This window comes from Lontra canadensis, unplaced genomic scaffold (assembly GCF_010015895.1).
Source record: "Lontra canadensis isolate GAN:19392208 unplaced genomic scaffold, GSC_riverotter_1.0 scaffold12, whole genome shotgun sequence".
Lineage (NCBI taxonomy): Eukaryota > Metazoa > Chordata > Mammalia > Carnivora > Mustelidae > Lontra > Lontra canadensis.
Genome location: NW_022631006.1, coordinates 6,117,348 through 6,129,376, shown reverse-complemented (window position 1 = coordinate 6,129,376; position 12,029 = coordinate 6,117,348). Strand labels below are relative to the sequence as shown.

The 12,029-nt window shown below is 58.4% G+C and overlaps 2 protein-coding genes across 4 annotated transcripts; one reads left to right on the top strand and one right to left on the bottom strand.

The window, feature by feature from the left end:
* Nucleotides 1–544: 544 nt before the first annotated feature.
* CPNE6 (copine 6) lies at nucleotides 545–7,328 on the top strand. Of its 2 annotated transcripts, none has more exons than XM_032856330.1 (17): nucleotides 545–633; nucleotides 1,973–2,144; nucleotides 2,587–2,766; nucleotides 3,155–3,229; nucleotides 3,395–3,469; nucleotides 3,627–3,710; nucleotides 3,801–3,890; nucleotides 4,248–4,352; nucleotides 4,552–4,638; nucleotides 4,857–4,916; nucleotides 5,406–5,539; nucleotides 5,622–5,676; nucleotides 5,763–5,814; nucleotides 6,117–6,250; nucleotides 6,397–6,633; nucleotides 6,850–7,024; nucleotides 7,144–7,328. In XM_032856330.1, exons 2-16 carry the CDS (start codon nucleotides 1,977–1,979, stop codon nucleotides 6,985–6,987), a joined length of 1,674 nt encoding a protein of 557 aa, XP_032712221.1. In that variant the 5' UTR covers nucleotides 545–633; nucleotides 1,973–1,976; the 3' UTR covers nucleotides 6,988–7,024; nucleotides 7,144–7,328. The 2 variants fall into 2 exon arrangements, with proteins under 2 accessions (XP_032712221.1, XP_032712222.1); XM_032856331.1 differs by lacking the exon at nucleotides 545–633 and adding an exon at nucleotides 1,315–1,409.
* Nucleotides 7,329–9,884: 2,556 nt separating this feature from the next.
* NRL (neural retina leucine zipper) lies at nucleotides 9,885–11,816 on the bottom strand. Of its 2 annotated transcripts, none has more exons than XM_032856335.1 (2): nucleotides 11,403–11,816; nucleotides 9,885–10,511 (listed from the first exon to the last, which is right to left on the bottom strand). In XM_032856335.1, the coding sequence occupies exons 1-2, from the start codon at nucleotides 11,781–11,783 to the stop codon at nucleotides 10,179–10,181; spliced, it is 714 nt and encodes a 237-aa protein (XP_032712226.1). In that variant the 5' UTR covers nucleotides 11,784–11,816; the 3' UTR covers nucleotides 9,885–10,178. The 2 variants fall into 2 exon arrangements, with proteins under 2 accessions (XP_032712226.1, XP_032712227.1); XM_032856336.1 differs by having other exon boundaries at nucleotides 11,718–11,816.
* Nucleotides 11,817–12,029: the final 213 nt, after the last annotated feature.

Below are 12,029 nucleotides of genomic sequence, written 5' to 3'. Positions count from 1 at the left end.
CACGTGAAGATCTCCATCCTGTTGTATTTGGGTTGGTGTGAATGAGTGTATGTGTGTGTGACAAGTATAGCCCCGTGTTCCTTGATGTGTTACTGTGAATATCCCCAACAGGCTTGATGTGGAGAGCGCTGTGCGACCGGGTGTGTTTCCGTATGTGTACCCATAGGGCTGTAATTGGCGTGATGTCACCGAGAGTTTATGTGCTGCCGCCTGTGTGTGTCAGGATACGTGTGAGCCCATGACTCGTGGGTGCCTGTGTCTCCATCATCTTCTGGTGTGAATGTGTGTGTGTGCAAGCCCTGCCACAGCGTGTGCAGGGGTGTGGGTGTGGTGTGAAGGGGAAGATGTGTGTCACTGTGTCTGTGGGGGTCCTGCCTCTGAGCCACCCCCAACCCGCCCTCCTCCCCCGGTTCTGTGGTTCCCTCCCAGGCAATGGCCCTGCCCCTCCCCTCTTCTCCCTCCCAACCGGTCTATGCGGGGGGAGCTGGTGCTGCGGCCCCCCCATCCCTCCCCATCCAGGCCCCATAAATAGCAGCAGAGCCGGAGCCGGAGCGGGCGCCAGCGGCTGGAGCAGCAAGGGAGTCAGGGCCAGGGCCAGAGAGCCGGAGAGAGGAGCCACTGACTAGAGCCCAGGTGAGCCTACCCTTCCTCCCTAGCTCAGCCCCAGCCTGGCCCAGCCTGGCCCAGTCTCCATAACAACGTCTTCCCCAGCCCCCAGAGAGGTCTCCAGTCCTGCCCGATCCCCTCACCACCACATGCCCCTGCCCAACTCAGGGACCCTGCGAGAATTGGGAGACTTGTGGCTGGAAGGCAGAGCTCCCCACCCCCCCCCCCAGACCCTCCCTCACATTTCCAGAAAGGTAAGCATTATGGGCGGGGTGGGGGGGGCGGCGGGGGGGACTCAGCCAGAGAAGGGTCCCAGTTCTGAAGGAGGTACAGGAACTGGCACACCCTTCTGGATACAGACACACAGCTAAAGGACAGACACACAGGGTGGGGGCATTCAGACACACCAACGCGCACTCGCTTGGGGGAAGCACGACACAGGAGCAGACAGCCTCACCCTGCGATGTGGACAGACACAGATAGATGAACTGACCGGCCGTGAACTCGGGCCAGCATACCCCTGCCTGCTGCTGCCCGAGTCTTGGTACCACTGCTGGGGGAGGGTGGCATGCGTGCATCCCACAGGCAGCATGGAGGGGGCTGTGGCTCCCCAAAAATCCTGTCGCTAAGAGACAGTGCCAGTGCTGCCAAGAAGTGTGAGAACAGGGGAGGTGGGGAGGGAAGCGAGAGTTGTCATAGTGGGAGTCCCTGCCAGGAACCTGGAGGAGCGTTCAGCAGGGGCAGGGCTCTGCCTCTAAGCGCCCAAGCCCACCACTCCTCCCTTGCCATAAGCCACCCAGAAGGTAAGTGGGGGGAGGCAGAGAGGGACAGCCCCGCCGGGCATCTTACGACCTGCCCCCTCCTGCCCACTGCAGACTCCGTTCCTGAGGCCCACCCCCTTCAGGCTTGCAGGGGCTCCTCCACCCATTTCCCCACCCCCTTGCCCCAGTTCAGCTCCCTCTGCCAAGACTGAGTGCAGTGCTGGCTCCAACATCGGTCGGGAAATAGCAGAAGGTGCTGAGGTAGCAGAAAGCATGGATCAATCGATGGCCCAGGAGCCAAGACTGCCAGGAACCCCACACACACCCCCAGCCCTCTTCAGCCCCATCCATACATAGTAGGCCAGCAGGGGTGACAGAGACACAAGGCAGGAGGCTCAAGTCCTCCACCCTCCCTGTTCACAGCTCCAGGGAAGCCAAGCTGAGAGCAGGGGCTGGGGGGTGAGTAGGGGGAGGAAGCAGGAGATCTGTGAGATTCTAGGGCGTCGGGAAGCAGGTGGGAGTGGGGCCCAGGTTCCCAGAAGACAGACCCCTCCCCTAGCAGATGTTCCTTTCCAGTGTCCAGGCCATCTGCTCTGTCCCCACAGTGACATGTCGGACCCTGAGATGGGATGGGTGCCTGAGCCCCCAGCCATGACACTGGGGGCCTCGCGGGTGGAGCTGCGGGTGTCCTGCCATGGCCTCTTGGACAGAGACACACTCACCAAGCCCCACCCCTGCGTGCTGCTCAAGCTCTACTCTGATGAGCAGTGGGTGGAGGTGAGAATGGGCTCGGGTCTTGTCTTAACTAACCTCCTGGCCTGGGAAGGGGGTTGCTGGGAAGGGACAAGGATAGCCTCACAGGGGAGTGTGAGGACTCTGAGGGGCCTCTTCTCAAGGCTGTGGGGGTAAGCCGGGAGACAGGCCTGCCATCATGACAAACACAAACCATTTTATAGCTTCCAAAGTCCGCAGAGTCCCAGAGGGTCCTGAGAGGGGCTGAGAGGAAGCGGCACACTTCCCAGAGACCCTATGGGAGCCCCAAAGGACTGATGGTTCAGTCAGGGGGCTGGCAGCACCCTGAGCTCAGGGTTGAACCTAGCAAGGGAAGAGCTAGTCCCTGGGGATACGGGAGACCGAGGAAAGCTGGCATGAGCAGGGTGGTCACGGGCAAGGAGAAGCCGTCTGGGTTCCCAGAGCGCCCTCACCCCTCCTGCCGCAGGTAGAGCGCACAGAGGTGCTACGCTCCTGCTCCAGCCCGGTCTTCTCCCGGGTGCTGGCCCTTGAGTACTTTTTTGAGGAGAAGCAGCCGCTGCAGTTCCATGTGTTTGACGCGGAGGACGGAGCCACCGGCCCCAGCAACGACACCTTCCTTGGCTCTACCGAATGCACCTTGGGCCAGGTTTGCATCCCTATCCGCCCCATCCCCATCAACTTCCACCTCTGAAAGTCAAAATAACAGAGAATCAGCTCCGGAGCGAGATTATTTTGGGCTTGGACCCCATCTCCGCCATTCCCTGGCTATACAGCCTTGGGCAAGATACTTAACCTCTTAGTGCCCTCCTCTAAACAGTGCCTACTCTTCATGTTGCTGTGGAAACTGGGGCACCTAGGTGGTTCAGTTGTTAAGTGTCTGCCTTTGGCTCATGTTGCTGTGGAAATTAAGTTCCACCCTAGCCCAAGCCCAGCCCCTGGGAGCACTCTAAGGACACGTGTGACCCCGTTCCTTGTTCCCTGGCCAAGGTAGGTGGAGGTGTCACAGCTGGGGCTCCCTCCACTTCCATCTCCAGATCGTGTCACAAACCAAGGTCACTAAGCCTTTGCTGCTGAAGAATGGGAAGACTGCGGGCAAGTCCACCATCACGGTAGGCAAGGTCACCTGTACTCCCCCTTGGGTGGGGCATTCAATGCCCCTACATGGACAGCCATGGTGACGTTATGTCCAGGACTGGCCCCCCCCTAAGGGGAAGGGCATAAGGTGGCCCTTTGGGTGGTAGAGGGAAATCCTGCCACTTGTCTCCCCCTTGCAGATTGTGGCCGAGGAGGTATCCGGCACGAATGACTATGTGCAGCTCACCTTCAGAGCCCACAAGCTAGACAACAAGGTTGGAGCCCCAGAGTGTGGGCCCCCATCTTCCTTGTTAGAGAGCACAGCTCCCCTCCCCCATAGTCAAGACAAATCAAGGCTGCTCCCCCTTCTCGGTGTTAGCCGCCTCCCCCTACAGACCTCACCGCACTTACTGGTCCTTTCTGCATCCCCAGGATCTGTTTAGCAAGTCTGACCCTTTCATGGAGATCTATAAAACCAATGGGGACCAGAGTGACCAGCTCGTCTGGAGGACTGAGGTTGGTGACTGGGGCTGTGGGGAGGGGGAAGGAAGAGTGGAGTAGAGGGATGTGGCTAGGAGGTGACCAGCTCTCTGGTGCCTCTCCAAGGTGGTGAAGAACAACCTGAATCCCAGCTGGGAGCCATTCCGCCTGTCCCTGCACTCCCTGTGCAGCTGCGATGTCCACCGGCCTCTCAAGGTGAAGTCCCTGCCAAGCAAGGGCAGCCTATGAGAGCAGCCAACCTCTGTCTGAGACATTGCCCCTAAGTGTACCAAGACCCTCTCTCTCCCCCATGTGATAAGTCCTTCCCACTGTGGTTTAAAGACCCAGTCACAGCTCAACGTTCCCACTTTGCATACCTTTTATCAAGGCCAAAGTCCCTGTCAGATGGAGCCAAAGAATAAAGTTCAGCAGGTAGCCTCTTTGGGCAGGTTGAAGATGTCTATCTGGGCCTAGGGACTGTTAGCCTCCGCCTCCCTCAATCCCTCGCCCTGCCCCCCAGCAACCACAGCAAAACAACCCTGACCCTTTCCACTACCCTCCTCGCCTTTTCAGTTCCTGGTGTATGACTATGACTCGAGCGGGAAGCATGACTTCATCGGCGAGTTCACCAGCACTTTCCAGGAGATGCAGGAAGGAACAGCAAACCCTGGGCAGGAGGTGCCACAGAGATCCCTGGGAGAATTCTGAGAGGGTTGAAGAGCCCAGTATATGAGATGAGGGAAATGATGGAAAGTAACTGGGCTCAGTCTAAGGAGGGAGCCCTTGGGGTCTTGGTCTGGGAGGCTCTGCTGGAAGGGAGACAAGGGGTCACCTGCTGGAACTGTGACTCTGGGCTTGTGGGGTGTGTGGGGTCTAGATGCAGTGGGACTGTATTAACCCCAAGTACCGGGACAAGAAGAAGAACTACAAGAGCTCGGGGACTGTAGTACTGGCGCAGTGCACGGTAAATCCCAATGACACCCTCACGTCGCACCCTCAGATTCCACCCTGCCCTTGTTTCAAAGACCGGTTTCTCTTCTTCTGAGAACGGAGAAGTCTTGCCCTATCCCACCAGGAACTTCAACTTCAAAAATCTCCCCTCCCCTTCCCCCCCACTTAAACCCCACCCAGCTCCTTCCTCAAACAACCATCCTGCTACTTTACCTCTTTCCCTCCTGCTAGGTGGAGAAGGTGCACACCTTCCTGGATTATATCATGGGCGGCTGCCAGATCAGCTTCACGGTAAAGGCCCGGGAAATATGAGGGTCACAGGCAAGAGGTGGGGGCTAAACACATAATGACCAGACGAGCCCCAAATCCCCCTGCCCCTCCCAGGGCCTCTCATGAGCCTCAGCATTGTCATTTTGTACCCCTTACCCCACTCCATGATGAGGCTACTTGTGGGCTTGACTGGATTTAATTAATTTTTTTAAATCACAGACAGAGATCACAAGTCAGACAGAGATCACAAGTAGGCAGAGAGGCAGGCAGAGAGAGAGGGGGAAGCAGGCCCCCCACTGAGCAGAGAGCCCGATGTGGGGCTCGATGTGGGGCTCGATCCCAGGACCCTGGGATCATGACCTGAGCCAAAGGCAGAGGCTTTAACCCACTGAGCCACCCAGGCACCCCATTGACTAGATTTAATTTAGTCCTCCCTATAGATCCTAGCTCTGAGCCAATCCTCAGTGAACTCTCACGGATGCAGTGTGACCCTGTCCCCACGTCCACTAGGTGGCCATCGACTTCACCGCCTCCAATGGGGACCCAAGGAGCAGCCAGTCCCTACACTGCCTCAGTCCCCGCCAGCCCAACCACTACCTGCAGGCCCTGCGCGCAGTGGGCGGCATCTGCCAGGACTACGACAGGTGGGAGGCGGGTAGGCTAGGGAGGAGGGAACGGGTAGGGAGGCCTTGCCGGATGGGCCCCACAGCCTTCTCTTCTCCCCAGTGATAAGCGGTTTCCAGCATTTGGCTTTGGCGCTCGAATCCCCCCCAACTTTGAGGTAGGCTGGGATTGAGAGGAAGGGAGGATTTGGTGGGAGAGTAGGCAGAAAACCATCTTCTAGCTGCACTGGCCTTATTCTCACAGGTGTCCCATGACTTTGCTATCAACTTTGACCCGGAAAACCCTGAATGTGAAGGTAAGAGGGCAGATTTTTGCCAGCCCCACCCCACCCCCATACGGCTTGCGCAGCTTGTACAACCCCATGCAGGGGCACAGGCTCCATCCTCATGGGCCCAGCCCCCTGGCCCATCTCACCACTCAGCTCTTGTCTATCTGGCACTCCAGGCCCCTGGCCCAGCATCAGACCAGCCAACTCTCCTGCTTAGTAAGGAACTTAGGGGGCCAGGCAGTCCTGAGACAAGCAAGGACCTTCTTGCTTAAAGGGTGTCCAAAAGGGCTCCCTGCTAATTTCTGCTGGCCTCACCCCCTCACCTACAGAGATCTCCGGGGTCATCGCCTCCTACCGCCGGTGCCTACCCCAGATTCAACTCTACGGCCCCACCAACGTGGCCCCTATCATTAACCGCGTGGCCGGGCCAGCTCAGCGCGAGCAGAGCACCGGCCAAGCCACGGTGAGGAGGCGAAGCAGGCAACCAGGCTCTGCCCCACTGGGTGTCCTCCGGTGGAGCCGGGGCCAGGGCCTGGACTTGGGGTGGGTGCCAGCGCCCTTGCACACAGAGCCTACCCTTCCTCCCCTCCGCCTGCCCTCTGCCCTCAGAAATACTCCGTGCTGCTGGTGCTCACGGACGGCGTGGTGAGCGACATGGCCGAGACCCGCGCAGCCATCGTGCGCGCCTCCCGCCTGCCCATGTCCATCATCATCGTAGGGGTGGGCAATGCCGACTTCTCCGACATGCGGCTACTGGATGGCGACGACGGTCCCTTGCGCTGCCCCCGAGGGGTGCCCGCGGCCCGCGACATCGTCCAGTTCGTGCCCTTTCGGGACTTCAAGGATGTGAGTGCCCGGCGCCCCCTCCCGGTCGTAGGACTCCTCAGCTCCTCAAGCCCTCAAATCAGACCCTTCTCTCCCACACCGGATTGATGGCCTGCGAAGGACGCTGGAGCCCAGCGGGCCGCCCTCAGGGCTCGTCCTCTTGCCTGGGCTCGTCCTCTTGCCTGACCCCGCCCCCACCCTCCGGGCCTGCTAAACCCGTCCTCGCCCCATCCCCAGGCCGCACCTTCTGCGCTTGCCAAGTGCGTCCTGGCTGAGGTGCCCAGGCAGGTGGTGGAGTACTACGCCAGCCAGGGCATCAGCCCCGGGGCTCCCAGGCCCTGCACACCGGCCCCGACCCCCAGCCCTAGCCCGTGACTGCCTCCCACCGGACCAACGCTCCCTCAGCCTCTCAGTGAGTCCCGGGGGCCCAAAGCGGTGGCGGGGGGTGCAAGGTGGGACTTGGTGGAGCACATCCGGGCTCCGTGTGGTGGTGTAGGGGACAGTGCTAATGACTATCCCGCCCTGTCCCAGGTGCCTGTCCTGACCCTTGTGACTCAAGTGACCAGTGCCTCTCCCTCTTGGACCAGCTGTGACCCCTAGGTCCTGGAAGTGCGTGGTGAGCCCTGCTCTTTCTCTCCAGGCCCCATAACCCTCAGCCTTGTGATTTTCTTCAGTGATCCTGACTTTCTGATCATTAATAAAGGGAACCACTCCTAGCACTTTAGTCTCTATCTATTATGCCCCAGATGCCCATGAACGGTCCATAATGCCCACCCATCCACACACACCATTAAGAAATGAGGACCAGCACCTTTCATATCTGAGCCAGAGCTCCCACAAAGCCTGGGATCTCAGCGGTTTCACCCTAGCTGTGTGCCAGTGGGATCCGAGGAGCCCATCTACCCTCACCTCCCAACCTCAGGGGGCCCAGCACCATGGAGGTTAATTACCAGAGATGGGGGGTGGTAATGAGGGACTGTCAAGGGGGCAGGTTGATCCCCTCTTACAGCTGTCTCTAGAGAAGCCCAGCTGAGTCCCTCAGGAGCTTCACTCCAGCCCCCACACAGCTGTGGGGCAGGCCAAGCAGGGGTGTTGGGGGGACAGAGGGAGGGCAGCAGGTCTGTGAGTGGATTATGAACACAGAGGGGGCATCTGAGGTCTGTGTAGCCTGGTTTTCCTGGGTGTGTAAATGTGTGTGTGTGTTCATGCATTATCCCTACCTCTCCACGAGTGTGGCCTTCGTGTTTCAGAAAGCCAGGCTGTGTACCCTTAATAACATTAACAACAACAGTGAACGTTATTGTTTGGCATGTGTGAAACTTTGTGCAACATGCTTTAAGTGCATTCACGCTCACTCGGTAGTTAGCATCACTTTCCCCATTTTTCTTCAAACCAAGGGAGGTTTCATTTAAATCCACCCATCAGCAAAGAACTGGTGAGCCTGGAATTGAGCCCAGACCCATCTGACTGAAGTGCCTACACTCTTAATCACGGGTGTGCAACTTCTTTGTGAGCCTCATCTTGAGCCCCAGGTGTATGGATATGTGGGCTGATTATGCATATGGGGGTGGGTGCCTGCGGATGGCTTCTCTGTCTGTGTGTGTGCTGTGCAAGGCCTCAGCCAGTTAAGGAAGGTGTGCAAAAGCAAAACTGGGACTGGACTGATGCTCCAGAGAGGGTGAGAACACAGGTGATATCCGGAGCAAGGGAAGAAACAACGAATCCTGGAAGGACCCTCTCTGCCCCAGCCTCTCCCTTCAATGATATGTGTGGAAGGAAACGAAGGAGGAGAGGACAAAGGTGTTGTGAGCCACTCAGGAGAGAGAAGCCAGAGCCAGAGAGGGTGGCCAGTGGCCAGTGTTGGAAAAGGAGAGAGAAAGAGAAAGAAAAAGAAATCCTGGGGGAGATGGAGGAGATATTGCAGGCTCCTGAGTGGAAGAGGGAAGAGCTGGGCTGGAGGAGGGGGAGGAGGGAACAAGAACTGTGATGAGAAAAGACAGCTGGGGAGGGGGTGGATAGAGGGGGCAGAAAGGAAGAGAGACATATGGGAGCCTCTTCCCCACCCTCAACTGCTTCTTCCTATTTATTATGTCCCTTAGGGGACCTATGACAGTGGCTGGTGAGGTAGCTGCTCCCAGTTCAATGCCTCTGCTCTGCCCAGAGCGCTCCCCCCGCCCCACCCCCCACTCTCTCTGTAGGCAGATGAACCAGAGGGCTGGGTAACCATGGCAACTATGGGACCTCAGGATAGCCATAGGCAGGCCTAGCCCAGTCACTGATGCTCCTGGGCTTCTGTGCAGTGCTGGTAGGAGGAGGAGGCTCCATCTGGCCCAATCCGCACCCTTCTACCCCATTTTCACTGGGCCTCCAGAACTGAGACTCAACACACACACACACACACACACACACACACACACACACACACACGAGGAGCAAGGCTAAAGAATGAACACTTCTTAAATGGTAAGAACATTTAGCCAATAGTATAAAGTTCTGCCTGAACTTCAAGTTTAATTCACAAAAATCTCATTCTTTCAGCATCTTGTCATACTGAGTAAAATCTCACCTCAGCCCTCAGCAAGGCAGGAGGTAGCAAGGGTACCCTACACAGGTCTGGAGGCCAAGGCAGCCTGGAGGGAGCAACAGAGGACCGGTGTGTGGGCTCCTCCACTGACCAGGCTGCAATCAGCAAGCAGGAGCAGGACAGGAAGTCCCTTTGGTGAGGTTGTCCTGGGGGCTTCTTGGGGAGAATCTTGGGGCCCCACACCAAGGAGATGCCAAAACTGTAAAGGTGTCAGAAGTCATCCAGCCCAAGATTGGGGTAGGTAACAAAAACCAGGGAAGCAAGTGGTTTTCTCAAGGTGACAGAGGTATCCCATGGCAGAGCTGGGACTGGCACCCAGGTCCCCAGACTCGTGCCCAGAGGTCTCTCCCAGCCCACACCAACCACTCCCAGAGCTCCTCAGGCGTTTGCTGCTCTGGGCCCTGGAGGCCACCGGGCTGGGTAGGAAGAAAGCTTCTTGGATAGAGTTCTTAGTCTTGTCTTGCTGTTGGTAACTGAAATCTTGAGAAAATGCAGTCATCCTAAAATGCGGAGTTTACAAGCCTTGGAATGAAAACATGGCTTCATTGCTAATTACCACCTTAATGCACTACAGGTTGAAAACCTTGAATTAAAATCTAAACTGAGGGGGAGTCACACCACTCCCTCGCCTCCCATTCACTGTCACCCAGCTATCAACCACGCCTCCCCACCCTCCCCCTCACACACAGTGCCCTGCACTGGCTCCTCCAGATCGCAGCGTCCTGGTCACGTGGGGATGGAACGGGAAGTGGAGGGTGCTCTGGGCTGCCTGCGTGATTAGACTTCTCTCCCAGAAAATGACCAGCATCTAACCTCGGAGCATGCCCTGAGGGGCTAGGAAGTTCGGGGATATTTATGTATAGTCACACCACGTAGTGTCTGGCGCCAGAAGGCGCTCAGTAACCATCTAATGAACGGTACAGTGGCCTCCTGGGTGGTGCCCCCCACCCTCCTACGACACCACTCCGAGGCCCCTAGCTGCTCAGAGGAAGAAGTGGGCGTGGTCCCCGGCCCCAGGGCCGCTCGAGGTCAGCCGGTCACAGCGAGCCTTATAGAGGTCACGCTCCCTGGCCAGGCGGGCCACCTCGGCCCGCAGCGCGTCCAGCTGGGCGGCCAGGCGGGCGCGCTCGGCCTCTAGCCCGCGCCGCTGCTGCAGCCGCTTGGAGCGACAGGCCTGCGCGTAACCTCGGTTCTTCAGCGTGCGGCGCCTCTGCTTCAGCCGCAGGGCCTCGTCGCGCCCGCAGCCTCGCAGCTGCCGGTTGAGCTCCCGCACAGACATCGACACCAGCGCCGCGTCCGAAAACCGCTCCGCCAGCTGCAGAGCGAGAGGGCGGGGAGCGGGTCAGCGCGGGGCCCTGCCCAGCTCCAACCTAGGGTCGCCCGTGGGACTGCCCCGCCCCCGGGAAGCTCCGCCTTCGGCCCCCGCCTTACCGGATGCTCGCCGGCGCACCATATCCACCCCGCAGTCCAGACCCCGCCCCAGGTCCCGACAAGCCCCTCCTCCCTGGGGAACGCGCGCCTCTTTGTATCCGCCCTGCGCCGCAGGCCCCGCCTCCCACGGTCGGGCGAGCCAGTCGCACGTCTGGAGCCTGCGCCATTCCTGCGCGGTGCTTAGCGTTAGGTTCGAGGCACTTTTAGTGTCCAGTGGATACGCGCCCAGGCAGACCTCGCCTGCCAATGCACCTCTCTCCCCTGTCCTGAAGGCCGCAACCCTGTGACCCTCAAAGGATTTGGATTACATCCTAATGCCCTCAACACCCCCATCTGTGTCTATAATTAATAGGATGAGTCCCAATCCTTCCTGAGAAGATTGGGGGCTGGGGAAGCACGATGTTTGAAAAGGCCAACCTCATTCCCGTTCCCACAGTCTGAACTCCATTCCACACACAATTCTTTCCCAAGTTTCCACAGATGGGAGTATATTTACCTCCCCGTAAAGAACTGCTCCCCATTAATTCTCAGCTCTCCCCTTTTGGTACTCTTCTATCCTTCTCCCTCTTCTGGTTGGGACTACTCATTTCTCTCCATTTGGAAAAAGGGGAGGGGGCAGAAGGTAGTTTTCTCTACCTGATTTTCTTTCAAGGGCTCTTCCGTTCTCCTGCCTTCTGTCTCTTCCCCAATCCATAACTCTGTCCAGGAATTCTTCCCCTCTTGAGCTGTCCTCCCTCACCCTGCCACCCCTCAGACCAACACACTGATCACTCACCTGGGCATGTTGGGCCCCTGTCTCCTCTGGGCTCCCTGGGTAGTAGCTGTGGGGCCCCTCCATAGGGACTGGACCTTGACCCTGCAGCAGCTCCAGGGCCTCCTCAGGACTCAGCCCCAGTGCCTCCCCAGCTCCCAGCTGCTGCTGCAACGTGGCCAGCCAGTACAGCTCCTCCAGGCCTGGCCTCGGGCCCTCCGTAGGCCCCACCATGCCTGGCTCACTGAAGGTGGGTGAAGGAGGCACTGAGCTGTAGGGTGTGGAGCCCAGTGAGGCTGTTGGGGGGCCAGATCGCCCCTCAGAGGGTTCCCGCTTTACCTCAAACTTCATCAAGTCAAAGTCATTGACATATTCCATAGCCAGGGGGCTGGGAGGCAGTGCCATCCTGGGGCTGGATTGGGAGGGGTGCACCTGCAAAAACAGAGGAGAGCTGGAGCCTGCCTGCCAGCCTCCTTCACTGGAACGTGCTTCTCCCAAGGCCCAAGTGCCCTGGAGAGCCAGAGTTCTGGAAAATCCTGGGTGATGGTGCAACACTGTTTCTTAAAAAGTCACCTCTGGGCTGGAACAACTTTTCAGGTGGCAGGGGGTACTGACTGGGGGCAGGCAGCTTAGAGGCATGACTGAGGAAGA

What these genes read in the sequence shown, in the direction of transcription:
- CPNE6 (XM_032856330.1), top strand. Translation starts at nt 1,977, where the DNA reads ATGTCGGACCCTGAGATGGGATGGGTGCCTGAGCCCCCAGCCATGACA. An exon ending in ATGTCCACCGGCCTCTCAAG is followed by an intron (nt 3,891 to 4,247) that starts GTGAAGTCCCTG and finishes TCGCCTTTTCAG; the next exon opens with TTCCTGGTGTATGACTATGA. An exon ending in CAGCAAACCCTGGGCAGGAG is followed by an intron (nt 4,353 to 4,551) that starts GTGCCACAGAGA and finishes TGTGGGGTCTAG; the next exon opens with ATGCAGTGGGACTGTATTAA.
- NRL (XM_032856335.1), bottom strand. Translation starts at nt 11,783, where the DNA reads ATGGCACTGCCTCCCAGCCCCCTGGCTATGGAATATGTCAATGACTTT. An exon ending in CAGGGGCCCAACATGCCCAG is followed by an intron (nt 10,512 to 11,402) that starts GTGAGTGATCAG and finishes CTCGCTCTGCAG; the next exon opens with CTGGCGGAGCGGTTTTCGGA.